This window comes from Furipterus horrens, unplaced genomic scaffold (assembly GCF_987537825.1).
Source record: "Furipterus horrens unplaced genomic scaffold, mFurHor1.1.pri manual_scaffold_5, whole genome shotgun sequence".
In the NCBI taxonomy this organism is placed as follows: domain Eukaryota; kingdom Metazoa; phylum Chordata; class Mammalia; order Chiroptera; family Furipteridae; genus Furipterus; species Furipterus horrens.
In genome coordinates this window covers 136,142,725-136,168,807 of record NW_028327175.1, presented here as the reverse complement: position 1 = coordinate 136,168,807, position 26,083 = coordinate 136,142,725, and the positions used below count along the sequence as shown (strand labels likewise).

Below are 26,083 nucleotides of genomic sequence, written 5' to 3'. Positions count from 1 at the left end.
CAGCAGAATGAAATTTCAACAGGAAAAGCACTGAAAATTTTTAGCTAAATGTATTCTACTTTATTTGTAAATGTCAAGATATTACCTTTCTAGGTCTAAGATCACATTACCAAGTCAAGAAAAAAATGTAACCCTTCTACCTAAACCCATAATTCTATACCTCATTGAATGGTGGTGATAATCAAGAAAGACCTATGATTAAATAAAGAGGTACTCAATGAGCAATATTCTGAAGGAAGGATGGCCAATAATACTAACGGAACCTTCTGATTGCCTAAAGATACACCAGGATGTTCTCACATGACATATATCTAGTTTTAACCTTCAGGTCCTATTCATCTTTCTTCCAAAATTGGTTAACTAATTATCGCAAAAAAAAAGTTATCACAATAGCTATAAATAAAACATGTGATTATAATATAGAGAACCGTCTTCCCTTATAGCCTATGTATGAAGTGAGTTGAGTTTTACTACTTGACAGTAAAGCACACATCATATACATGGTATATACGAATGGAACAGATTCTTTAAAAAAAAAATTAGTTTATTGATTTTATAGAGAGAGGAAGGGAAAGGAAGGACAACATTGATGTGAGAAACATTGATCGGTTGCCTCCCATACACACCCTGACAGGGAGGGTATCAAACCTGTAACCTAGGTATGTGTCCTGACTGGGGATGGAACCCCAACATTTTGGTGTATGGGATGATACACCAACCAACTGAACTACACAGGCCAGGGCAGAATAGATTCTTTTTGTTAACTGACACAAAACATATAGTGAAAATGACTACCAAAATAATTCAAGTTACCATCCATCATCAAATTTGTTTTTCCTATGAGAACTTTTAAGATCTAATCTCTCAGCAACTTTCAAATATACAACACAGTATTATTAACTGGAGTCGCCATACTGTACATTACACCCCCAGGACTTACTCATCATGTAACTCAAAGCTTATACCTTTCGACCACCTTCAGCCATTCTGCCCACAGCCACACCTCCCGTCTCTGACATCCACCCATCTGTAGAAGAGATTCTTCTGGGGAAGGGAAAAAGAAGCACCCTAAAAGGGTCCAAAAATGTCCTACAAGGAACTAGCTTTTAACAAGATTATTGCGTCTGCTTTATGTTATTACTCACCCTATGGCTAAAGGTAGATTAAAAATAAAAGAGTCAATCAGTCTCTTGAGTTTATTTTGGTGTTCCTGATCAAACAACAGAACATAATTTCTTAATTCCAGATTAGTATATTGTTCTGATTCTGAAACACTCAAAGATTTACTCATGATATTCCAAGAATTTCAGAACTTACCACACATTATCCCCAAGGCTGTGCTAAATACCGCCATATATCCAAAGTAAAATGATGTTTGAAATAAGCCATACATCCTGAAATAAAACAAAATAATTACATACAGTTTACTGATTTTTACTTTCAACAAAAAACCTTAAATTCTAGTATTTAAATGACAAGTGTAGTTTCCTAAATACAAAATAAGAAAATGTGCCAACTTACTTTGTTTTGAAAAAATAGTAGTAAAAGGAATACATGTAAACATAGATTGCAGTTGATGCAGCAGAGAGAAAACTTGTCCATTGCCTGGGGGAAAAAAATATAGCTCTTTTGAATGAATGGCACTGAAATGATGATTTTAAAAAGCAAAAAATTTTATTAAAATAACATTTTTTATAATTTTGTATATTTAAAAACGAACACATGTACTTTGCATTTAAATATACAAACAAGAGAGCCTAAGAACTGGAAGAAGAGATCCTGAATTTTGTCAGACCCCTGTTACAAGTGACTTTAAATAATCATATCCTTTTTCAGACCTGTCTCCTTATGTTTAACACATTGCATACGGGTGGCGAGAATTCTTGTCATTTCTAAAAGGCATTTAAATACCCCAGTATGCAACGTGTTAACATAAGAGCAGTTTCCTGATAAAGCTCTTTCCACATCAAACATTTTGTAAAAATATTTCTAAATAGTGACCCTTATTAATACAAAATAACTGATACTATTTTTCATCGTTTTTTATAACAAAATCTTTATCATCTTTATCTTCATCATTTTTATAACTGAGATTTCCTAATCTATCTGAAGTAGCAAAATTTTTATACATATCTTTTTCTTAACTCGATATACTTCAAATGAGAACTTATTTTAAAATATTATGGTCCCCAGAGGTTCTTCCCAGCAATAAGTACTCACCACCTATAATCCTCCGCATTTAGTAGAAAGTATGTGCACACGATGGTTACACAGACGGTCACAATGCACAGGATGACCAGCACCAGCATCATGAAGCCATAGACATAATAGATCTTATATGCCCAGAAAGATGTGAAGATGAAATACCTAAATGAAATGCAAAGACGACATAGTTTCCCAGTCTTTACCTTGAAGCTCACCCTGCTCTTGCCAAGTTTCACATGTTAGTTCTCACTTAAATTTCATTATTTTTCTTTCAAGTAACTTCTAACAATTCCCCTTGCCTTTTTTCATCTATTAAATATTCTAAAATGCTCTAAAAAATATTTCTGGATAATCTTTCAAGAACAATTTCTTTAGTGGGGCATTTATGTCTAAGGAAACTGAATAAAGCAGAAGCTTGAAGAAAAATGTAGAAAACACAAATGAAAACAGCTAAAATGTCATACTTGTAAAATAAAGTCAATTCCCTCGTTCATTTTTTTTCTAGATACAACACTACTCGAGCAGTGTATTCTGTATTTTATAAAATATCCTATTAAATTAAAAACAAGGATTGATAGAGTAATGATGTAAAACAAGCAGGGGGGACAAAACTAGGAAAAGAATGCCTAAAGAAGCTTCATGCTGTCTCCAGAGGACAGTAAGAGAAAGGGCACGAGGGCTTTACACAAAGGTCTGGGGCGAGAAGAGAATGCTGGGACCACCCAGACTCCCCTCGGCCTCTGGAATGACCTTGATCCTGAGCAATGCCCACTTTGCCACTAAGCCTACAACCCCCAGCTCTACAGTGTAATTGTGCCTGTGTTTTGTATTTACATTAAGGGAATCACACAATAGAAATTTAAAAAAAAAAAGATTTTACACTGAAATAAAGACCCTTCGTTCTAATCCAATTACCCAAATCATCATTCAATTAGAAAGGGCCTTCTAGTCTCTTTTTTCTTTTTCTTGTTCTCTGGATGCCTGTTAGTTGATTGGTTCATCATTCATTCTTTCAGGATATTTACAGAGGCCCTACATGTATCAGGGAAGCAGTGAGAATACAACTGTGAAGTCAACACAGTCTCCACCCCCAAGGAGATCACAGTGTAGTGGGGGCACCAGTAAAGGGGCAATCTTGATGCACCATGACATGTGCTCTACCAATGCATCTAAGAGGGGCATCTTACTGGTTTGGCTGGGTGGGGCTTGTCGGGCGAGGGTGAGAAGAATCAGACAGGCACGTGGGGGACGGTGTGAAGGACAGGGGACAGACGGAGCTAGAAGAATGTTCCAGGCTTAGAAACAGCAAAGACAAAGGCTCACAAATAAGGGAAATCACTGTATTTCGAAAAACTCGAAGGTCGGTATGGTTAGACCTTCATGTGAAAGGGTGAGAGCCAAGAGCTGAGGGTGGAGGCATGAACAGGGCCATGTTACAGAGTTCTGACCTCGATGAAAACGAGAAGCCTTTAGCAAAGAAGTGACATGATCAGATTGATCCCTTAAAAAGACCACTTTGGCTACCAAGAGAATGGGGCTGAAGGAGGTCAAAAGAGGAGAAGTTAAAGATATAGCAGAAAAGCTACCTAATGAAGCAGAGGACCTGAGGAAGCAGGAAGAGATGAGGATCAAAGGAACAGAGGAGGGGAGAACGGGAAAAAGTCGGGGGTCAGGTCAGGGTGAGGACACAAAGCAGTATCAGACCGAAAGGACAGAAGAAGTTCCTGAACTGGCTTTATTAAACCATGAGCTAAAGTGACACACACTCCAATCCAATCCCTCTCCAACGTACTAACACCCATAGCTGGTAGGTGATCTCCAGCAGTGTGCCCAAATCTATGTCAGTTGTACTTGGTAGTGTAATTAGACAATTTAATTAAATTTCATATAAACCAAGAAACATCAGAGCAAAAAGGATGTGTGAATTACCATAAAAATTCTTTTGAATGCTTTGGAAAATTTCAATAAGGTGAAATGCTAAAAAAAGAAAGTTGTAAAATTAGGTGTGGGTCAGATGGCTATAAAAGACTGAGGGACAAATGTTCATATCTAGAAGGACTTCAGACAGGTCTTTATGTTCTTGTTCCACTTTAAAACGACTAGAGAACACTGAACATGTATTACGAATGTCAAAGGAAAAATGATGAAACACCAACTAGATACAAATCAAAGACTCTGGTTTTAAATTTTTCTTTAAGTCGGTAAAGAATATACCTTTAGTTGTTTTAAGTTAAAATAAAATCTTATGCATGTATCTTTTTTAATAATTGCTTTACATGAGCCAACTTTTTCAATTAACCGACTATCAGATCCAATCATGTCTCTTAAGGAGGTGTCCCCTGTACAGAAGAGAATCAGCAGTGGGGCACCTGGAAGGAAATGTGCAGAGGAATTCTGAGCAGTTACAATGACTGGCATTTCATTGGCCAGGGCCAGAGATGTATGACTGCAGCTCTTGAGAAAGTCCCACACAAAGAACTGCCTTGCCTAAGATGCCAGAGAACTCCCATCAAGAAACACTGGAATGAGGTTGAGAAAAGAAAGACTTCCATTTGGCAGTGGTAACCAAGGACGCAGTTGTGAATCATGGTGACTGGGCACAAGGAGGCTGGCACACCTCCCACCCCCAAACACATCCACATTCCCCAGCCCTCCTGCAGGTCACTATGGAAAGGAAACTAGGAATGCCTATGCATGCAAAGACATCAGGACAGTCTGACTAGTAGGTAATGCTTTATCTAGTTCTCTGGACTCTCAGAAATATTCTTAAAATACAGTAAAAACCAGTAATCCTTATATCATGCATGTGATCAAAAGGTGGTCTAGCAGTCTCTAACATGCATGCTTTGGTTTCTAAGATTTCCTGTAAAATGAGAGAACGTAATGCAAAAAAGTGTAAAATTCACCTGAATATTTGAGAACAGAGCAGAAAATGACTTAGAGAGACGTATAGACCCCTTTCTGGAAGCCATAGAATTAGCAGACTAACTCTGTTAAGATGCTTTCCCATCCTGCTCTTAACTCCTACATCCTCTAATTATAATTAAATCCCTCAAGGCATAAATACATTGCCAAAACTTACATTTCAATGAAGATTGAGCCAAAAGGTAAAATTCCTCCCAAGCAAACGATAACTGCAGGCTCCATAAACCTGGAAAATATTAAAATTAACAGTAAAGTTCTAGCATGATTTTATGTTATACCATATAAATCCTTTTATAGAAAGCAGATGCTTGGTACTTAAAAATAATCTAAAGGATAGAAACAAATCAGTAAAAGAAAAATTTAAATCCAAGGAGGCACAACGGAGGTGGGACTTCAAATAAGTCCTAGAATATAGTCGAAATTCTTTCCAGCATTAAAGGATGAGATAAGAATTTAGGGAGCACAAGTCTCGTCAGTGGCAGAACTCAAGAAAGACTCTAAGTGCCTGCTCCTTTCTATATCTCTCAATAACTTCTAAGAACTTTAGAGGCATTTACTTACAGAAAGCTACAGAGAAAGAAAATAAAAGTGTTGAGATCCCTATCTGTATAATATAGTTTCCCAAACTGTGGCCCTGCCATATCTTTGCTCATTCTTTCTCATTGGTTCAGTAATTCCTTTTGCAATGAATCATACAATTAAGATATTATAGGCTCTGAGCTGTAATGAAGCCAAAGAATGAAAAAAATAAATTTCAAACCTCATTCATTCACTCAATAAACTTGTACCAATAGCAACTGGAAATTATCTACCTGGAATGCCTTATCCTGCCTCATACTTCTCTGCAAGTGCCAGCTCAAGTGTCTCCCTGTAAAGCCTTCTCTAAGTCTCCCAGGAGGAGGTGGGTCCTTCCCCAATTCTGCCACTACCCTTTGAACATTACTGCATCATGACACTTACTACACTACACTGTAACTGCCTAATTACATACATATCACACTTCACTGGATCATAAACCCTGGCAGGCAGAAGCCATTCATCTAGGCACGCCCAGTGCCCAACACAGTGTCTGGCACATAAAATGTACTAAACTACTACCTCTGGAATAAACAAACTAAAAAAACTGACAGAAAAATCAAAGAATTTAAGAGCTGGAAAAAAAAACTCCCATCATTTTAGTCTTCTTTCCTCATTTTATAGAAAATCAAGACCTACAGAGGTTGAAAATGATCTGCCCAATGTGACACAGTGAGAGCCAGATCTAGCAATCAGATTTTGGTTCCCATGTGTCTATGTAGAGAAAATGAAGAAACACACAAGCCTGCCTACACCTAAATGTGATGCATGGCTGGCAAGGTCATGCACTGTTCCTTCCTCGCCTTCACTAGCCCTGGTGACCGAGAGGAACTTCTGTTATTTCTTGACTATGCTTTTCCTTCAACTTATTCTCTTCAATAATAGGTGAAGATCAGGATATCAACAGGCCTTAACAATCAAATTTGAAAAATAAAAGTGAATTTTAAAAAGACTAGAAAATTCTGATAAGACCAATCTAAGAAAAGAATATGGACAATTTCTAAGACTAGAACAGATCACTCGCTTTTAAACTACAGGGAGTATTTTAGTCAGAATCAATTTCTATAAATGTCTACAGGCCTCCAAGTCTACAAAAGACTTTCAAGTATCTGAACATAAGTTACATTTATAATGTGGTAAAATGTCTAGGAACAGAGACTTCGATATATATATCCCTTACTACGGATATGTAGAATCTACTGTACAGCTCTTCTTATGAGATAGGGAATGTGATTGTACAGTAAGATAGTTCTATTTTTGTCTGCAAGTAAGGATAAGGAAAAAAATGCAGAGAATAAACCAATTTAATAAATATTAAATTTAATGTTATTAAATATAACATTCAACTTACTAGTTTTATGATGTAAAATATATATACATTAGTTCACATTATGTTCAAATTTGAAAGAATTAGAAATATAAACCTATTAATGGGATCTCATTTTATCTCCAAAATCTGAAAAAAATACAAATCATTTCAAATTAAAAATCCACCAAGAATCATAACTTTAAAGCTGAATAGTCAAATATACTGTAAACTATGTTTATGTGGTTGCAATGGAAGAGTCTCTTCATCTGTTAAACAGAAATACTTGTCATCCTTTGTCAGGATTAATCTTGAGTTATAAAAGGTCCTCAAGAACATATTTCACGCATACAATGTGACAATGTATTTATTCTATACCATCCCAGAAGTGAAGATAAAGACAGCAAATTAGTAAAGTACAATTGGTCTCAACCCTAATTAATCTCTCAAATGGTAGAATGTATATGGATATAATATGTGTCAGTACTATTTAGACTAATAAAAATATCTGGAAAGGAAAATCAAATTATAAATGAGGGATTCGCAAACTTTTTCTGTAAAGGTTCAGAAAATAAATACTTCAGATTTTGCAGGTGATATGGTCTCGGATATAACTACTCACTCTAATGCTGCATTGTAGAAGCAATCGTGGAAAATATGTGAACAAACAGGCATGTTCCAACAAAATTATTTTTGAAATGAGAACAGCAGCAGGTCAAATTTGGTGTACAAGCTGCAGTTATAAAACGGCTGCAGCTTTAGTTTCCACCCACCTCTACACACAAGTATACTTTTCAAAGCACCTGACTTATCTGTAAATGGCACCAATATTCAGAAAGTGAAGGATCAAAGTTACTACAGCTTCTAACAATACAGGTGGAAAAAAGCCAAAAAGCCAAATTCCGAAGTTAAAACTTAAGACAGTCATTCTTATAAATACATGGCGATTCTACAAGTTACATATATGTAACCGCCTTGAGACATTCCATATTGTGAGAAACGATCACAAAAGACGCGCACCCTCCTTACCATTTCTTCTCTGGGATGGGACGAGGCACAGCATTGACGCGACAAGGGAAGTTGGGCTGACCTGACAGGTTTCGGCCGAGTATTGTACCAACAAGGTTTAGAGGAAGAATAACAAAAAAACAGATGCAACAAACGGCCACCTGTAAATTAAATTAAAAGGTGTGTGATTACTCAGAACAGTAACATTAATAAAAATAAATAACAGGGACACTTAAAAATTTAAACACAATTTGATCACAAAGGGAAATGTAGTTTCAATATGGGTTAAAATTGTGCAAGATGTCGTCGTCGGTCGGCAGCCGTCCGTCTCGAGAGACGATGGTGTAGCTTCTTAAGGGTCTATCTGCACCGCCGAGAATGGCTGTGCAGTCCGACTCGGGAGTGACATGGTATCTGTCTCCTCCCGTGCTGAATCGACATCTTGTGATGACGCTGAAGCTACAGAGCCTGGGCAGGGTGATATGGAGGGTCTGCTGTTGCCCATGCAGCAGACCCACCCTCTCTTCGCAGCTGAAGGGTCCAAGGGAAAGACGGAGTCGATACAGCTTGGGTTCAGGTGCGCCGCAGGAGTTGCCGGTGTTGACTACAACGTCAAACCGCCTTAGGGACTCCGGCTCCGGATTTTCTGTCGGGGTTTACTCCCTTAGCCTTTCCCCTGAAGAGGTATGCCGCAAGGCAGCGGAGGTTTTTTGGAATCAGAGTTTTCCTTCTCTGATGTACCCTGACTGGAAGATCGAACCAGCGACACTTAGCTCGCAGGCCGACGCTCAATCCACTGAGCTAAACCAGCCAGTGCAAGATGTACACTAATGAAAATAAGACTGTGCTTTAAAATATTAGTATTGAACTAAGTCCAAGTTAAAGTATTTCTACATTACTTCCCCGTTTTCCCTATTCTTCCATACCATCTCTGCTACAGTCCTCTTCTCTCTTCTTTCACTTTTCAGCTGCCATGCTTGTAACATATCCTATACCTTTCATCATTATAACCAACTTATTTACCGGGCTATCCTTTATTGAGCTCCTAACAGGCACAAAGAGCTTTACATATGTTATCTCACTATTTTACAAATGAAGAAAATGAGATGTAGAGAGGCTAAGTAACATCCATGATCATCACACAGCTAGCAGGTAGCCAGGCTAAAATTTCAGTTCAGATCTGCCTGTCTCATTACTATTCTACACTGCCTTAGGTTCTTAACAACTGAAGCACAGCTCTATTTCTTATTTATGTGTCATTACTAAACTAATATGAATATTTTTCTGCTATTAGTAATTCCAAGTCTAAAGTTATAGGGAAGGACATGTCACGATCCTAGAACCAAAGTAGTCAGGAAAATATTTATTTTTGTGGTTTTTTTTTCTTTATATAAACTAGGTACACAAAGATACACACTCAAAACTCTTTTGCAGCCAGCATGTGGTTAAGATCATTTCACTCTGAACTTCTGAAAAATGAAGTAGGACTTAAATCACCTCTCAGACCTCTTTCAATTATACATTTTGGGGTTTTAATAAACAGAAAGTAAAAGTGAGAAAAAAGTTGAAATAGCTTTATCAAGACATTATTAACTGTTTATCATTTGTTTGTTTCCCCTTTTCTCATATGACTTTTTAAATATAGGATTTAAAAATGTGAGCATTTTGTTAGAAACTGTTAGTGATTCAACTGTGAAACCAACTTTCTACTCCTTTATGCTCAAGTTCTTGATGAGTTTACTTGAAGAATACTCTGAAATTGCAAAGGAAGCGGTTAAAAAAAAAAGGGTGACAGGAAACTAAATTATTCGTGAAGTCAGAATTTTTCTCAATACTGAGAAACTAAATAAATTGGTTACTGAAGAAGATAGGACTGAACTCACATCCCTTGATATTAGATTTATATTCATCACAACTTTGTTGCTCTCATAAATTTAAAATGTTAAAATACTGAATTTACAAAATGTATTCATACTAATAGAATCATGCTTGTATCTGTTTTCTATATTTTGCTTCCAGATTTATATAATTTATTTTGAAGTTAAATTTAGCAGTGAAGAGTTAAAAAACCACGAGTCTAATACACTGGTGTTTTGAAAACCCTGGAACTCAAACCAATACAGGGACCTCCCCTAGCTTGCTAGTCACTGTTCATGGACCTATAGAGAGTGAAAATAGGCAGTGGGGAAAGGAAAGACTTACTCCAGGTCGAGGGCCTCCTATATTTACAATAAGAACCAGGTAAAAACACCCCACAGATGTACCAACTGGTCTGCTCTTCTCAATCTCCAAAAATGTGGCTATTACTTATTGTAGCTTTGCTTCTAGACTGATCTTTTGGGAAAGCTGTAGTGTAGATAGAATGGAAAGGGGAAAAGCAGTCTGAAGTGGGCTATTTTAGGACACTAGAAGATGTAAATTTTATTTAGGGTTATAGACAGTAATTGCTCATAGGTAAAGTGATTCTCAGGAAATTTATAGTCTTGTCAGCAATTATGTTTATGCATTTCTTCGACACCTGCTCAGAGTACACAATTTCATCATCCTTTTCTAGCTCATACATTTTTATGACTTTATATGAAAATGACTTAGCTTCAATTTAATTGACAGTAGTACCTAATAATCATGGCACAACCAACTCAAACACAAATACCTGTAAGAAGCCTGCTTTAACAGATATTTTCAACATACTAATAAATAACTCTCATTACATTTTACTTGAGGACACAAGACTGAATACTGTTGCCCTAAGAACAGGACTAAGTCAAGGAAGCATACGCTCACTGCTTCTACTCGACACTGTACAGACGGAGGTTCTAGCCAGTGCAATAAAGCAAGAAAAAGCAAAAGGCATACACAGATTAGAAAGGCAGAAGAAGAAAAAGTGTTTTTATTCATAAACAACATAATTTATATAAAAAAAATCTTTAGACATCTACAAAAAAATTAGAACTAGTGAGTTTAGCTTAAGTTGCAGGATGCAAAACCAACATACAAAAATCAATTGTTTTTCTATACACTAGCAACAACCAGAATTTGCAATTTAAAAGGTACCATTTACCAAAAAGCATTAAAATATGCAATACTTAAAAGTTGACAAAAGATATACAAAACCTAAACACTAAAATCTATTTAAAAAGTTGCAGAGAAGTTGCATTGATTAATCTAGAGGCTTCATTCAATATTATGAAGGTGTCAATTCTTTCCAAATTAATCTGTAGATTCAACACAATCCCAATCAAAATTCCAGCAGGCTTTTTGTAGAAATTAATAAATTGATTCTAAACTCTATATGGAAATGCAAAAAAATCTAAAAAAAAAATAAATGAATAAAAACAATTCTGAAAAAGAAGAACTGAGTTCAAGATTTACAACGGTAAAGCTACAGTAATCAGGACAATGTGGTACTGGCATAAAAACAAAACTAATCAATCAGTGAAACAGAACACAATCCAGAAATAGATCTGCACATACGGTCAACTGATTATCAACAAAAGTGCTAAGGCAATTCAGTGGAGAAAAGGTAATCTTTTTATTTTTATTTTTTTAAGGATTTTATTTATTTTCTTTTAGAGAAAGGGGAAGGAAGGGAGAAAAAGAAGGAGAAAAACAGCAACATGTGAGAGCAATGCCCCCAACCTGGGACCTGGCAGGCAAGGGTCCTGAATGGGAATCAAACAGACAACAGGATGGGGACTGACTGTGGGAGGGGGGTGGGGGTGAGGAGCAACAGGGGAGAAATTGGGACAACAGTAATTGAACAATAAAATAAAATAAAATTTTTAAAAATAATAAAAGGGGAGGCCACAAAAAAACAGAAAGAAAAAAAAAGAAACATATGTCCACTCAAAAACCTGTACATGAACACTCATAGCAGGGTGATTTGTAACAGCCCAAAACTGGAAAACAACCCAAATGTGCATCACTGTGTTATATCCATACAACAGAATACTTATGAGCAATACAAAGGAACAAACAATACATGCAACATCACTGATAAACCTTAAAATAATTTTCTGAATGAAAAAAGACAAAAAAGAACATATTATGTAATTCTACTTATATGAAATTCTAGGTAATGCAAACTAATCTATAATGACAGAGAGCAGATTAGGGGTTACCAAAGAACGGGGGAGGGAAGGACAGAGGAGGAAAAAAGGGATGATTTCATTGCAAAGGTACACAATATAACTTATGGATTTGATAAATACCTTTCTTTTATTGTGATGATGGTTTCCCAATTATATATATATATAAACTCATCAAATTGTATGGTGTAAATAATTTACCATATGTTAATTATACCTTAATACACACAAACAAAACATATAGACAAAAAGAAGGCATAAAACATTCTCCAAAGCCTGTCCGTCACTCTCAGAATAAAGCTAAAATTCCTTTTGGCAAAAGGGAAAGAAAGAAAAAAGATTTTAAAAAATTCACCATCACCACCACCACCACAACCAAGAAAATGTGATTTTTGAGTCAATTATTACCGAGTCCGGGTCTTTTGCTCTGTAAAACAGGGATGATGCAGTTATCACTGGCTCTGCCCATTTCTTTGGGTTTTGTAAACTACAAAGTGCTATGCAAATGTATCTGGCCTTTTAACTCATCTTGTTAGATCTGGACATCACTTCAGTCACCTAAGATTGTTTTAGATGCTCTCTTCATCATTCCATATTATTAAGTTTCCTCCCCGGTCACTTGTCTTTCAATTTAATCATCAGATGGCTATGCCTTTATTCATTAACAATTATGTGAATAGGCCAAAGTCAAGAATATCTGTCCCATTCTACTAAAAAATAGTATGTCACATATTATAGGTAACATGATCCCAGTATTTTAACTCTATAATTATTTAGTTACATGTCCATCTTGTCCAACAAAATATAATACTCTACCTATACTCCTTTGCTCCGCCAGCCTACCAAAACCTACCAAAAAGGGGAAATTAAATTGTTCTAGCCTTTTTACTTTACCAAATCCAGGATGGCCCCTTATGTTTATTAATTCCTTTAATTAAAAAAGCACATTTTAGCAACATTCTAAAATCTTGTACCTCATCAACATCCAAGTCACATTTTGTAAGGTAGAATCCACTTACTTACTTCCCTTCTGGAATAGTAAATTTGCCTATTTCCAGTTTCACAACACTTCTGCTCTCTTACAGTTATTCAAACATCACTTGCCAGCATAACCTCTCAGTACTTTTAAAAGACCATTTATAGGAGTAACAAAACTTTGAACTAAGGTGGCTGGATTATTCTTGTACAATCAATCCCCTTACCTACCTTAGGCTTCACTTTCCTCTTGTCAGGGATTATTTTCCTACCATCTCTCAAAGAGAGGAAGAATGAAGCCATTCTTCTTTTACTCTTTTTTACTTTTACATTATTGATGTAATGAGCCTTTCATCTTGCTATGAAAATATCTTTACAAAAGCCTTTTGTTTGCCTTGGCATTTGTCAAGAGTTCAGGTTAGCTAGTGGAGTTTTTCTAACACTATTTTTATAGATCTTCATTATTTTTTTACACTTGAGTATAGCAAGCTCTTCTCACCACCTTTAAGATCACAGTGTCTATACATTAGTCTTGGTCTCCAGTTTTTCCTCATTCTGGTAATTTCACATCATTGATTTCATTTTTGAGGCCCTCCAATTCTCAAGCCATTTTCCCAGTTATGTCTCGAAACTTGGGCCCTAAGAGAGAATTTTCTTAAATATTTGTGAAATCTGATGTCCTAAAACCAAGGGCATATTTCTGATGATGTTGAAGATTCCCCTCCCAAGCTACACAGGCCTTATGACGACAAATAACTTGTATAACATGGCTCACTCATGACCATGACTCCTGTTATCCTCCATCAGCTATTCTACCCACTGAGAGACGAAACCATAATTTAAGGATCTATCAGTGCGTGCTGAACTGAATGATGTTTAGAGTAGAAAGATTATTTATTCTTATTCATGTCACCTTGTTTCTGTGAGTTTTAAAACTCTGCAATTTGGTTGTTTGTCCCTTGAAAGCCTACAATAACATCAAATTTAGAATCCGACATTTTCAGCCCACAAAAGACTTCATGCCTAAAACTTTTTTTTCCCCAAGAAACATGTTAGCAAACTCTTCTTCATTCCCAAGAAACTCTCACAGGATCAAAAACTCTGGGTACAATACCTAAATCATTCTTGAACAAATTCCCAAAAGAAAAATGTTTTACCTTCCCTGAATCAATCTAATTTCAATTACACTCTCTCCCATTCTCTGCAGTACCTCTGCCAGTACACTGCAACTTCAGGACCCAATGGTATGTTCATCTCTGGATAGTCGCCCAAAATTTCATGTAAATGCTCTCTTACATCTTCTTATAATACTCTCTCGACTCTAGGCACCATGCCTTAAACCTGGGACACTAGATATTACCTCAATTATCACCACCACACTCTATGTTTCTTTTATCCCTATTAACCGGCTAAAATTGACTATTGTTCAACAAATTTAATTTAACATGAATTAATGGCTTTCATGTGTAATTAGGTACACATAGGCAGAAAGGCTGGTGGTCAAAAGACAAACTTCACCCACTTTCAATAGTATCTTGGTTTATTCCTAGTGATAATAGCAAAACTCCAGATCCTAAGTAGGCAAAATCCCTATTGTTCTGGTGCCATTGTAGGTAAGGCATAAATAAGCCTTAAGTCACTTTTACTAAGGTGAGATTAAACCCTCAATTGTGGAATTACAAGAAAACAGGAAACTAGAACCAAGATTGTCCAAGAGATCAAAGGAAGGAGGGACAGAGAGAGCACAGGCAAGGATGTGAAGACAATGATTTTCAAACTAAGGTATTCATTCAGTCAAGTAGGGGTACTTGTTTCTCAGACACACACGGCTGGAAGCCTTTCAGCTGACAGATTCATACCCATGCTGGGAACTATCAATACAACCAGTTAAATACTGGAGACTATGTTTAGAGCAGGCAGAGAAGGAAAACTCTGACTCCAAAAAACCTCCGCTGCCTTGCGGCATACCTCTTCAGGGGAAAGGCTAAGGGAGTAAACCCCGACAGAAAATCCGGAGCCGGAGTCCCTAAGGCGGTTTGACGTTGTAGTCAACACCGGCAACTCCTGCGGCGCACCTGAAGCCAAGCTGTATTGACTCCGTCTTTCCCTTGGACCCTTCAGCTGCAAAGAGAGGGTGGGTCTGCTGCATGGGCAACAGCAGACCCTCCATATCACCCTGCCCAGGCTCTGTAGCTTCAGCTTCACTGGAGAGGACACTCCAGCGTCATCGCAAGATGTCGATTCAACACGGGAGGAGACAGATACCATGTCACTCCCGAGTCGGACTGCACAGCCATTCTCGGCAGCGCAGATAGACTCTTAAGAAGCTACACCATCGTCTCTCGAGACGGACGGCTGCCGACGACGACGATGTTTAGAGCAGGACAGATCAATTGGCTTGGGATAAAGCACTGGGCATGAAATATTTTAAATTCCCAAGTGATTCTAATGGGTACACAAGATTGAGAACTATGGTGTTGATGAAAATAAATAACCATTTCCTTCGTAATGTCAACAAGTAAAACAACTAAAATACAAACTTAAGTCATTAAAACGCTCACTGAATAGCTAGGTCAAACATTCACCTCAAGTCCTTAAATTTCAAATTCTAAACAAGTTTTCATACTCTTAAAAGAGAATAAATGTTTTGCCACACACCTGATTAAAACTTGAGGCCAATGGCATGTCCTTAGCTCAGTACTCCTTCACTCCAAATTAGAATGCAAATTAAGAACATGATATTGTAGGAGCCTGCTAAGGTTCAACAGCCAGTCTTTTATATACCAAAGATCAAATTTAGAAACCTCTAGCTCAGGACAGTTGGATATTGATTTTTTATAATTAGTAAGTTAAATTATTTAAAGGAAAGTTATACTGAATATTAACAGGTAAAACCCTATTTACAAAATGGTAAAATTTGTAATTTTAGTGAAACAAAGAAATTATAAAATATAATTTTCACTATATCAAATTTAAACTTTTTGAGAAATGATGCTTTTATCTCTACAGTAATGAAAACAATATCCCATGCAGTTTTTTGTAGCTTGTAAAAGCACATACACACGCACCTTCACTTAAAAGTTTTTAAAGGAAATGCTTATATCCGATTTATAGCTCCCTGAAAAATAGTTGTAAAATAAAATCATGAATTTTTAAAAAACTTTATGAGGGGAATTATAACTAAGTCAGAATTTTAATTTTTAAAGCATTAAGAATGCAGTTTAGCAGGTCATCTTTGAGAAGTAACCTGACACCCTGTATGTACTTCATGATGGCCTAGAACTACTAATGAAGCAAATTCTTTTCCAGTTCTGAATATAACTAATTACTTTAACCTTTCCTAACCTTTATCACTTACTCTGGCTTGCAAAAAAAAAAAAAATTTCAATTCCGAATTTTCAGAAATATTCTTTACTAAAAGTTACTGAAGTCTTAGTAAAAATGTACATGCAAATGTCTCTGAAAAACATGGCCCGGACTGCAAAACAACCAAAACCACCTGGAATTTCTGTGAAACTATCTGGTAACTCCCATGTAATAGAAAGAAAACCAAAACAAGATTAAAATTCAAAAAGAGATAAGGGTTCCAGTTGCAGTTCTGCCAGTACCTATCTGTATAACCGTGACCAAGTTCTTTAGCCTGTCTGGGAAGCAATAACCACCCTGCAACCTGTATATGTGCGTGTGCATATTAAGGCTAAAGTCTACTCCAGGCCAAGCATTCTGTTTCCAGTAAGAATGTAACAACAGAAAGAGTTTGGAGACTGTGGATTAACTCTGTAAAGCACCAGTACATCTGTATTTTAGTTTTAATATATTTAAATAATTCAAAAAATTTCAAAGTCTGTGACTACAGGTAAGATATGTGAAAAAATTTTAGTATCTTTAGCAACATATATTACCAATATTGATATATAAATGCTTAATGAGGTTCTAAAAATAATACAGGTATCCCCCGTATAACACAGTACTTGCATAACACGGTTTCACTCTAACATGATATGACTGTAGAAGATATCCAAGAATTACTGGTAGAATAAGAAACTGATGAAGCAATTTGGGTGGAAATGGCATCTGGAATGTGCCAAGATAACTCAGGGAATGATAGCACTGATGAAAATGAAGAAGTTAAACAGCTTACTCTAAAAAGCGTAAAGAAAGGCCTACACTTAGCTGAACAGTTAAGTCATATTTCTTAAATGAAGATCCTTGCACTGAAAGGAGCACAAAGTTTAAGAGAGAACTTCAAAGTGCTTTGCACCGTATAATGAAATTTATAAAGATCTCTCAGTTAAAAGCAAGCAATCTCAAATAACAGATTTTTTGCAAAAAGTAAGAGAATAGAAATCAAGATACTGCTGAAGAAAGTTCAGAGAATGAGGATATCTTGTCAAAAACAAAACACATTCGGTTAATGGAGCTTAGTAATGATGATGAAGAAAACATTACTTAATTCATATTAATATGCAATACTTTTGATGAAAAGTGCTTTAATAAAGATATTTCTCTAAATGATAAAAATATAATAGTGTGTTTTATTAATTTTTAGAACTTAACCCCCCTTTTTGTAATAGTTCTTTGTTTTGTATAACATGGATTCGCATAACACGGCATTTGTTAGGAACCTAAACAACCATGTTATATGGGGGTTTCCTGTACAGTTCCTGGGGAAAAAAAGGTGTTACGAAGAAACTTCACTTCCTACCACTACACTCACCTATCATTTTAAAACATCCATGTTCCGTGATGTGTCATTATTCTTTCTCTAAAATATATTCACCGATTTCACTCCTCTTTAAAAATTAGTGTTCTCTTCTGTCACACTTAAAAGAAAAGACTTTTTTCACTTTACTGGATTACAGAATCAAGAAAAAAAAGGGCGACTGTAGGTTTAAACTTAACCAGAATGATGTGAAGACTAACATGAACTTTCTTCTTCACCTCACTTTCTAGTACTAGCTAAGGAGTGGCTGCAACTCTCAAAACTCAATAAGGAGTAGTTTGGAGAAACAGCAGGCCTCGTATTAGAATTTTTATACTTTTTTAGTTTAAAAGTATGACTCGAGCAACTTACCATTGTTCCAAAAGGAATGGCTCTTGAAGCATGGTAATAAATGGCTATAAAATTGATGAAGAAGGCAGTGCCACACACCATAGCTGGGATAAGAAATGCCCCGATAAACATCTGCTTTATCCATCTCCTTCCTAGAAAAGAAGGGAAATGAAAAATCAGAGAGCTAGACAGACAGGCATATATTATTATGTTTAAAGGTTGATTATTTTAGTTCCAAATTATTTATTTAAATTTTTAATATAAAAAACTTGAAATCTGACATCCTAATAACTATTTAAAAATGACAACTAGTCAAAACCAGTCCAGCTAGTAAAGTATGTCTAATGGAAACATAGTTTTTGAAGTGGGTATACTGAAAGAGAGCTATGAACTGTAGTAAAATACTCTAATGATTTGTCCTGATTCTGCCACTGAACTGCTGCAAACTTTAGTAAGCCATTCAAGCTTTCTGGGTTACAAGTTGCTTGGAGCTCTGGAGCTTCTTGGAGGTGCCCATGGAGTCACTGGTGAAGGAAGAGCCCAGATCCCCAAGACCTGCTTCAACCAGAACAAGTCCATTGTCAACAGTTTTACACACTGGGGTTTCATGGAAGCTTCATTGGAAAAGAAGTTTCACTGCTTTAAAAAAAAAAAAAAAGGTTAAAAAACCCTGGGTGAAATGGCCCCTAATTTTACTGTTTGCTCTCTAATTCTGATTATGAATATGTTTACATTTATTTCTGTGTCTTAAAAGAAAAACACAACGGCATGTGTTTCCTGAGCTCTCCCAGCAATAAGAACTATACATTTATAAGTTTTATTATTTCTTTACACCTCTTTGTATTGCAAAAATTCTATGTGGTGAGTATCTGTCATTTAAACAATAAAGGGAAGACATTTTTAAACTATGTAATAAAAAATTTTAAGTCACATTCAGTGACCAAGAAAGCACCATGGATCTATCTTCCTAAAGCAGCAAAGTGTGAAGCAAGTGCACTGCTTGGAAGCATCTTCGTGCCGCTTGGGAACAAACTGTAAAGACTTAACACTGGGTCACTATTCAGATTCAACCCCACAACCATAAGCTACAGGGACCCAAACAGAAAACGCTATAGGAAAACAAACAATAACCTCACTTTCTCACATAGCTCTTTTTAAATATCTGTCTCATAGAGCTACTGCCCCAAATCTTGACATTTCTCCAGAAAAACTACTTCATTCTGAACTTTCTCCTTTATTTAATTTCTTTTTTAGGTAAGTTTCAAGAACCCCTCCTTTCTAAACTAATGCCCAGCATTTGAACTACAACACAAAAAGGGTAGCAAGTTATTAATGTTATGTATTATTTCTCCTATTTAATTCCAAGTCTTTCCTCGCATTTTTTTCCTACACTTTCCATTAGTTTCTCAGATTCAAGCAAGCATTAATAATTTCCATATTCAACTCTACTTCTCTTTCCTTCCAACTGTCAAAAAGAATCCCACCTACATTCCACTGGGTACAATCAGTAGCCCAGGAATCTGCACTGCAGTACTCCTTCCTACTCCCACACCCTTGGAGATTCTGCTCAAGTTCCAGGCTACCAGGGGCTTCAAACTGGGTCTGGAGCATTATCCAGTGACTGAAGACTGTGTGAAGACCCTGGGCCTCGCTGTAGTTCAAATTCTGAGATAACTGAAAATTCCTGCTTCTCTGGGCTGACCACCATTAACCAGGTTTGTAGATGTAGTTCAGATCAAATATCAGGACATGATCAGACCTCCTCGGGGCACTGTCAATCAGACAATAACCTTTAGATTATTCTTGGTAAGATTTGATTCTCCTAGGGGCTTCGGTCTGAACTCTGTCAGCTTTCAAGCATAAGTATAGTCAAGTCTGACTGGGTGTTCTTAATTTGAGATCAGATTAAAAGAAAATTTATGTCCAAGTAGGAATTAATTTCCTGTTTTAAGTAAATCTGTTTCTGCTGTGGAGACTTTTCTGGACTCATAAACTGTAAAATTCTCAGCCTAACAAGTTTCCATGTCAAATTCAAAGTAGAAGTTGCTTTAGGCATCCTTATTTCCTTAGGCTAAGACTCTAGTTTCTCCCTATCTGAAGGTAAAACATAGACTAAAAATATTCAGGAATTCAAAATGACACTGCCTCAGGCAAGCCAAACATTTACCTTTACTGAAGGTACAGGCCACATTAAATCTAGTAGGACCAATAAAAAGAAATGGTTAAACCAGGATACCCTGGAGGAATTTTAAATGATCCTATGCTCTGAGCTCCTGTAAGTCTGGTCTACTAAAAGAAAACAAGATCCCCTAACGCTGACATTACTTAGGATGGGCTAGGAAAATGACATTACGAAGTCTTATCCTTAGGAATATGATTTTAAGGCCTACAGCAACCCTTCATTGGTAACATGAAATATGCAAATATACTACTTTCAGCACTTTTCTGACCCCAGACAATTACAGGGCAAACAAAGAACTTAAAAACCTTTCAATACCATCAGGAGACGAAACAGCAAGAAACAAGTGTGCTGGTATCATCCACGTCTCCCCCACTATTCCAGGTCCCAAAAGCAAGAAGCAAGGGAGTATTTAAGATGAAGTGCTCTTAGCAAACAAATGTGACACAGAATAACAGATGTCTTTCTGCAGGGTCCTTTGATAAATACTTAAGAGTCAACAGAAATAAAGTGCTCTCTTTCCTATTCTCCTTCCACTGTTCAGACACTTTATCCATAAACCATAAACATGCCTTTACATTCAACTATAAAGCTATACACTCTCTGAGGAGGTCTCCCATGGAGCACATGTAGGGAGCAAGGTAGCTCAAAGCAAAATAATATCAACAATTTAAATATATTCTCTCCTTCGTGTGCCTTACGCCTAACTGCACAGTGGACAATGGAGATAATTATTAATTGTTCATAATTTTAGGAAATAAAATGCAAGGGATCCATAAAAGCAAGATAGAACACGTAATAGATTGGGTGGTGATTGCATGACATGAGATGGCACAAAATTTTACAATGCCTATACCACCCATTTTAAATTCCAAATACCTCACCACAAAATATTAGCATCTCTCATTAAAAATAAAAGGAATCAGTCATAAGTTACCTCCTTGTCTAGCATACAGACTTCCTCCAAAGTAACCATTCACTGGAGATGTAGCAGCATAGACAAATATGGCCGTACTGAGCATTGATCCTCTCCTAAAAAAGGCAGAAAGACATGTAAGATAAATTAAAACCAACAATTTAAAGAACATATATAGCTTACCACATTAAGATTAGTTTAACTTCAAAGATAAATTTAACAGGAAAAAAAATTCTTTTAAAGAGAATTTACAAGAACATCACCCTAATGTGTGCACTGAGAGGATATACAATTTTTATAAATTAACCACCTTCTGGATAATAATTATTATTATATTCCACTGTCCACCTATGGAGAATACAAAGACATCACGTAGACTTGGAATACATAGCACTCCTCTGCCCAATCACCTATACTCAATTTCTTAAAAGTGGATGTGTAATAGTTAAAGCAGTGCAATATTTAATTTCCATCAAGATATAGCTAAATATAAATGTAGCAGTAAGTACAAACGTGTCATTCCCATGTTTAAAAGATCATGGGTCTAAGAGTCGGTTTAAAAACCAAATTAGTTTTTTCAAGAACCCAATTAAACAATGCAAGTGTTCCCTTATCCCTTCCAGACTACCATTAACAATTCCAACCCATTTCCTATTTGTAACTGGGCTGTATGAGGCTGCCGTAGGTCTAACAATGCTGGAAACTGAAAGGCTGCTTTAGTCTAAGACCAGTCTAACACCAGCCAGAAGTCTTCATATTAGCAGAGGGTTCAGAAAGGCTGCTCATGAGAGTCCAAAACAACTACCAGGAATTTAGTTTCCACTAAATGGAAGTGTATCAGTCACAATCAGTCACAGCTTTAAAAAAATCAGACATACCCTCAGCCTCTTCATTCATAAACGTTCTATGGGCATTTCCTACCCAAAATAGACCATTTTCACTCACACTGAAAATCTGCTGAGGTAGGACACTGTCCTCCTTGTTCATCTCTCCAAGACTGAAAGGAGGAAGATCTGAGGAGGTGCTTTACCTCCACCTGCCACCTCACCACTCCACAGACACTTTCAGAAGAGTGGCAGTGGTGGAATTTTACCAGACTTACCCACGCCTTCTTAAATATTATGCCTTCTCAAGAGTTACTACCACATTAATCAGCTTCACACTAATGCTGATCTTCTGCCTAATTTTCTTCTCTGATTGCTATGGTCATCACTGAGGGAAAATAATTTTCACGTTACATAATTTGCATTTAATCCTTTAGAATCAATGCTACTCTGGAGTAATTCTTACAAATTTTGTGTGCAAGTTTTTCATGTTCTCACGACTTTGTATTTTTATTACTGTATCTCTATTTTCACTTCCATAGCATAGCAAATTAAGAGACAAATTGTGGAGTAAGAATACCTACTCAATCCCAGCTTACTAACACCCCTTTCAAACAGCTGTGTAGGGGGACTAAATATTATTGGGAAAATATATTATGAAGATTAAATCAAAAAATAAAATAAAAAATGTACATAAATAAATAACAAATAGCTGTGTAATCTCAAATTATTTAACCTTTATGATATTTACTTTTCTCATCTACAGAATAAAAATAATACTCTCTTCACAGGGCTGATGTGAAGATTAAATGAGCTTATTTGCATAAAGCACCTAACATGGAGCCTCAACAATGTCAGTTACTTTGACAGCATAATACTCATAGCTTTAGTACTTACCATGTAAGTGACTAAGTATGTTCACATCAAATAAGCACAACAAAGAACAACGATCAACAGTAATAACAAAAAAATAATGATGCATGTCTTTTCTGCTAATACCATCTATTAGGAACAGTTTCTGATTTCTCTATAAGCAGAAGAGCTGCTGTTTTAAAATAAAATGAATCGCCAAAATAGTAACACTAACATTTGAGAAGAAACAAAGCAAAAACTTTCTTTCTAGGAGAGGTCACCCACTAGTAGCTCATAAGATTGTGACTGCATAGTGTTAATTTGGTAATGATGAATCTAATCCAATATTTAATGTAAAGCATGACTTCTTTGTTAATTTGAAGTGCTTTTCTTGTATTTGGGATTTAGTTCATTGGAAATTTATTATATTTTAAAATATAAACTAATGAGAACACTAAAGTTTAGGTTTTGGTCAATTATTTTTACAGCTTATAAGGTAAATAAACTGCAAAGGTTACATTAAAGAAATACAAGAACCACTACCACAGAGGAATGGCTTTGTTGATTAATACACATTTGCTTTACTTCAATAAGCATTGATTGAGTACTTTCCACATACAAAGTTCTTTAAGTAGTTACTTTAAGATTTCAAAGATAAATTAAAACCCAGTCACTGCTCTCAAAGAGCTTATTGTCTAATGGGAAAAAATGGCAATTTAGTTAAGTAATTAACATACAACTAAAGAGTCCTTCTTTGGAGAACAATTTATAATTTGTCCACCATATGCCAGGCACATATAAGAAAGAATGCATTATGAACTGAAACACAGGTATAACCAGAGGTGAGCGTCATTCTGATTGAGGACTTCATGAGGCAGCATCCGAAGTGCCTGAATTATAACCTCCGTCACCCTGGCTCAGAATATGTCTGCTTCATTGAGGTCATGGCTCTCTAAGCAAAATGTTACAGGACCACTCAATAGAGACCTGAGATCTTTGTAAATGTACTTTTTCTTATAAATCAAGAATTTCTTGAAACTGGTTTTGTTCACAAAGGAAAAATGTGCCAGAAACCACATAAAGATAGGATAAGAAATTATCCAATTATTTTCCTAACCTCATGTGCCTTCTCCAACACTCTTTTTACTATTATTTACAATGCTTTCTTCTGTTCTATGGTCTCCCAGTTTTGGAGGCAAATGTGAAGAACTAATTCAGAAACCGTGAAAGCCTTGTGCTTCTTATGAAGATCTAATTAAATCTTCAACTTTCAAAAAAATGCCTATTAATTTGTCAAACAGCTCTGGAGTATAAGTAACTCTGCTCATACCTCTATTGGGACATAACCGTTATAACCAACCGAAATGTTCAGTAAGGCTAGTAAGTTTTAGCATGAAACAGAAAAATATGCTTGAAGATTATTGTTCATTATTTAATTTGTCTGCCACAACAACATTTATGCCATTTAAATTTTAAGAATTGAAATAAGCAAATATTTCATTATGAATGAATTAAAAGGTTCAAATGATTTAAATGATTCAAAAACAGCGAACACATAATAAAGTACCAAGCACTTACTCTGTATATAAGTCTTCTATCATTGCAACGATAATAACAATGAGAGACACAGCAAATATCTGACATCCAGAGCCAATAAGAGAGGAAAATATCAGTGGGTGACTTGATGGTCTAAACACATCTCCATGCACCTGCTTCCATCCGTATTCATCTCCTAGGTCTCTATCCTATATATGTAAATTTGTAGCAAGAAGAAAAAATCATTCAGAATAAAATTGAAGTATAGAAAATAGGTGAAAAATTATAATTACAATTTTAAGTTTCCTCTCTCCAAACTTATAACTATTCAAAGGGGTTCAAAATGTCGAGACAAGAAATTTCAAATTTAAAATAATCACTGCCTTCATAACTTTCACTGAGGCCCAGGAAGATGGCTCCCAGTTGTGCTCAGAAAACCTCAAAGAATGAAAAAAGAAAATGGTCTACAAGCCAAAAAAAAAAAAAAAAACAACAAAAAATGGTCAAATCGGGAGAATAGCAAACTGACACTCTTAACATTACTTTCAGACACTATTCTTGTCATTTAAATACATCAAGACTGTGGCTCACATATGACCACGGGCCAGGTGGAGAAGAAAAAAAGAGTATCAAACCCAGTACTAGATGCCCTAACAATACAGAAATGTTCTTTAGAGCCTGGAACCTAGGAAAATAGGAGAAAATATTGGACAGTTAAACAACAGTATTTTTAAATAAATGTGTTTTTTTTTTAAAGGATTCAGTTTTTCCTTTTTACTCTGAGTAAGCAAGTACCTAAAATAGTGTTTTTAAAGAATTATCAGTTCCTCAGGATAATGTATTTTTTGGGGGGAGATCCTGGTCAGATATGTTTAAGAAGCACCAAATATTTTATCTACCCTCTGATACTTCACAGTGCACATTAGCATATTAAAATTTAAATGTGTAACTGTTTCCCAACTTATTTAATGACGAAGTATATCTACATAGAAGAGCCATTAACATTCTACAGAATACTCTTCTCCACAATATTGTTCTATAATTTTGTAAAAGAATTTAAAAAACAAGCATCCCTCCCCAATCTATTAGACTAAATTTAAGTTAATCCTCTGCCCACTCCGTGCCAACACAGGTCTACAACCCTCCAGCTGAAATTTTGTCATCAAAAGCTCTGAAAACTGAAAAGTTTGTTTCGTAAGTTTGACATATCCTTATTTTGTGGCAAAACTTGGACTGAACTAACAACAGGTTATTTATACTGTTTATCCTACTTGGGATAAATATTCATGTTTTCCTGAAAAAAATATTAAGATTTGATTAGAGACCTCTCCAAGAATTTTGCACCATTTTAAAACCTGAAAATTCAAGATGGTGGACCTATATTCCACCATTCAAAATAATACTGACTTAAATTGTTGTATAAATACAATATAAAAATGTCTGCTCACCATGTCATCCATTTCTTCTTCTTTACTGTACCGGGCATAATCTTTTCTTAGTGTTCTCATTAAAATCATGGAAACTAAGCCCACCAAAAAGATAACCATCATGAAGGAGTTGAAAATTGAAAACCAATGAATCTAAAATAACAGAAAACAAAATATTATCTACATAAAATATCAGTCACAAAATTCACAGGT

At 35.9% G+C, this 26,083-nt stretch overlaps 1 protein-coding gene across 1 annotated transcript in view; it reads right to left on the bottom strand.

The window, feature by feature from the left end:
* Nucleotides 1-26,083, bottom strand: part of TM9SF3 (transmembrane 9 superfamily member 3) — a 64,075-nt gene that overhangs the window by 5,308 nt on the left and 32,684 nt on the right. Inside the window, exons 6-14 of the mRNA XM_090277915.1 lie at nucleotides 25,892-26,023; nucleotides 24,486-24,652; nucleotides 21,253-21,347; nucleotides 18,158-18,288; nucleotides 8,042-8,181; nucleotides 5,288-5,356; nucleotides 2,221-2,367; nucleotides 1,522-1,605; nucleotides 1,318-1,394 (exon numbers count right to left, since the gene is read on the bottom strand). Of these exons, the coding sequence (XP_090134041.1) occupies nucleotides 1,318-1,394; nucleotides 1,522-1,605; nucleotides 2,221-2,367; nucleotides 5,288-5,356; nucleotides 8,042-8,181; nucleotides 18,158-18,288; nucleotides 21,253-21,347; nucleotides 24,486-24,652; nucleotides 25,892-26,023 (1,042 nt within the window). The remainder of the gene's footprint in view (nucleotides 1-1,317; nucleotides 1,395-1,521; nucleotides 1,606-2,220; nucleotides 2,368-5,287; nucleotides 5,357-8,041; nucleotides 8,182-18,157; nucleotides 18,289-21,252; nucleotides 21,348-24,485; nucleotides 24,653-25,891; nucleotides 26,024-26,083) is intronic.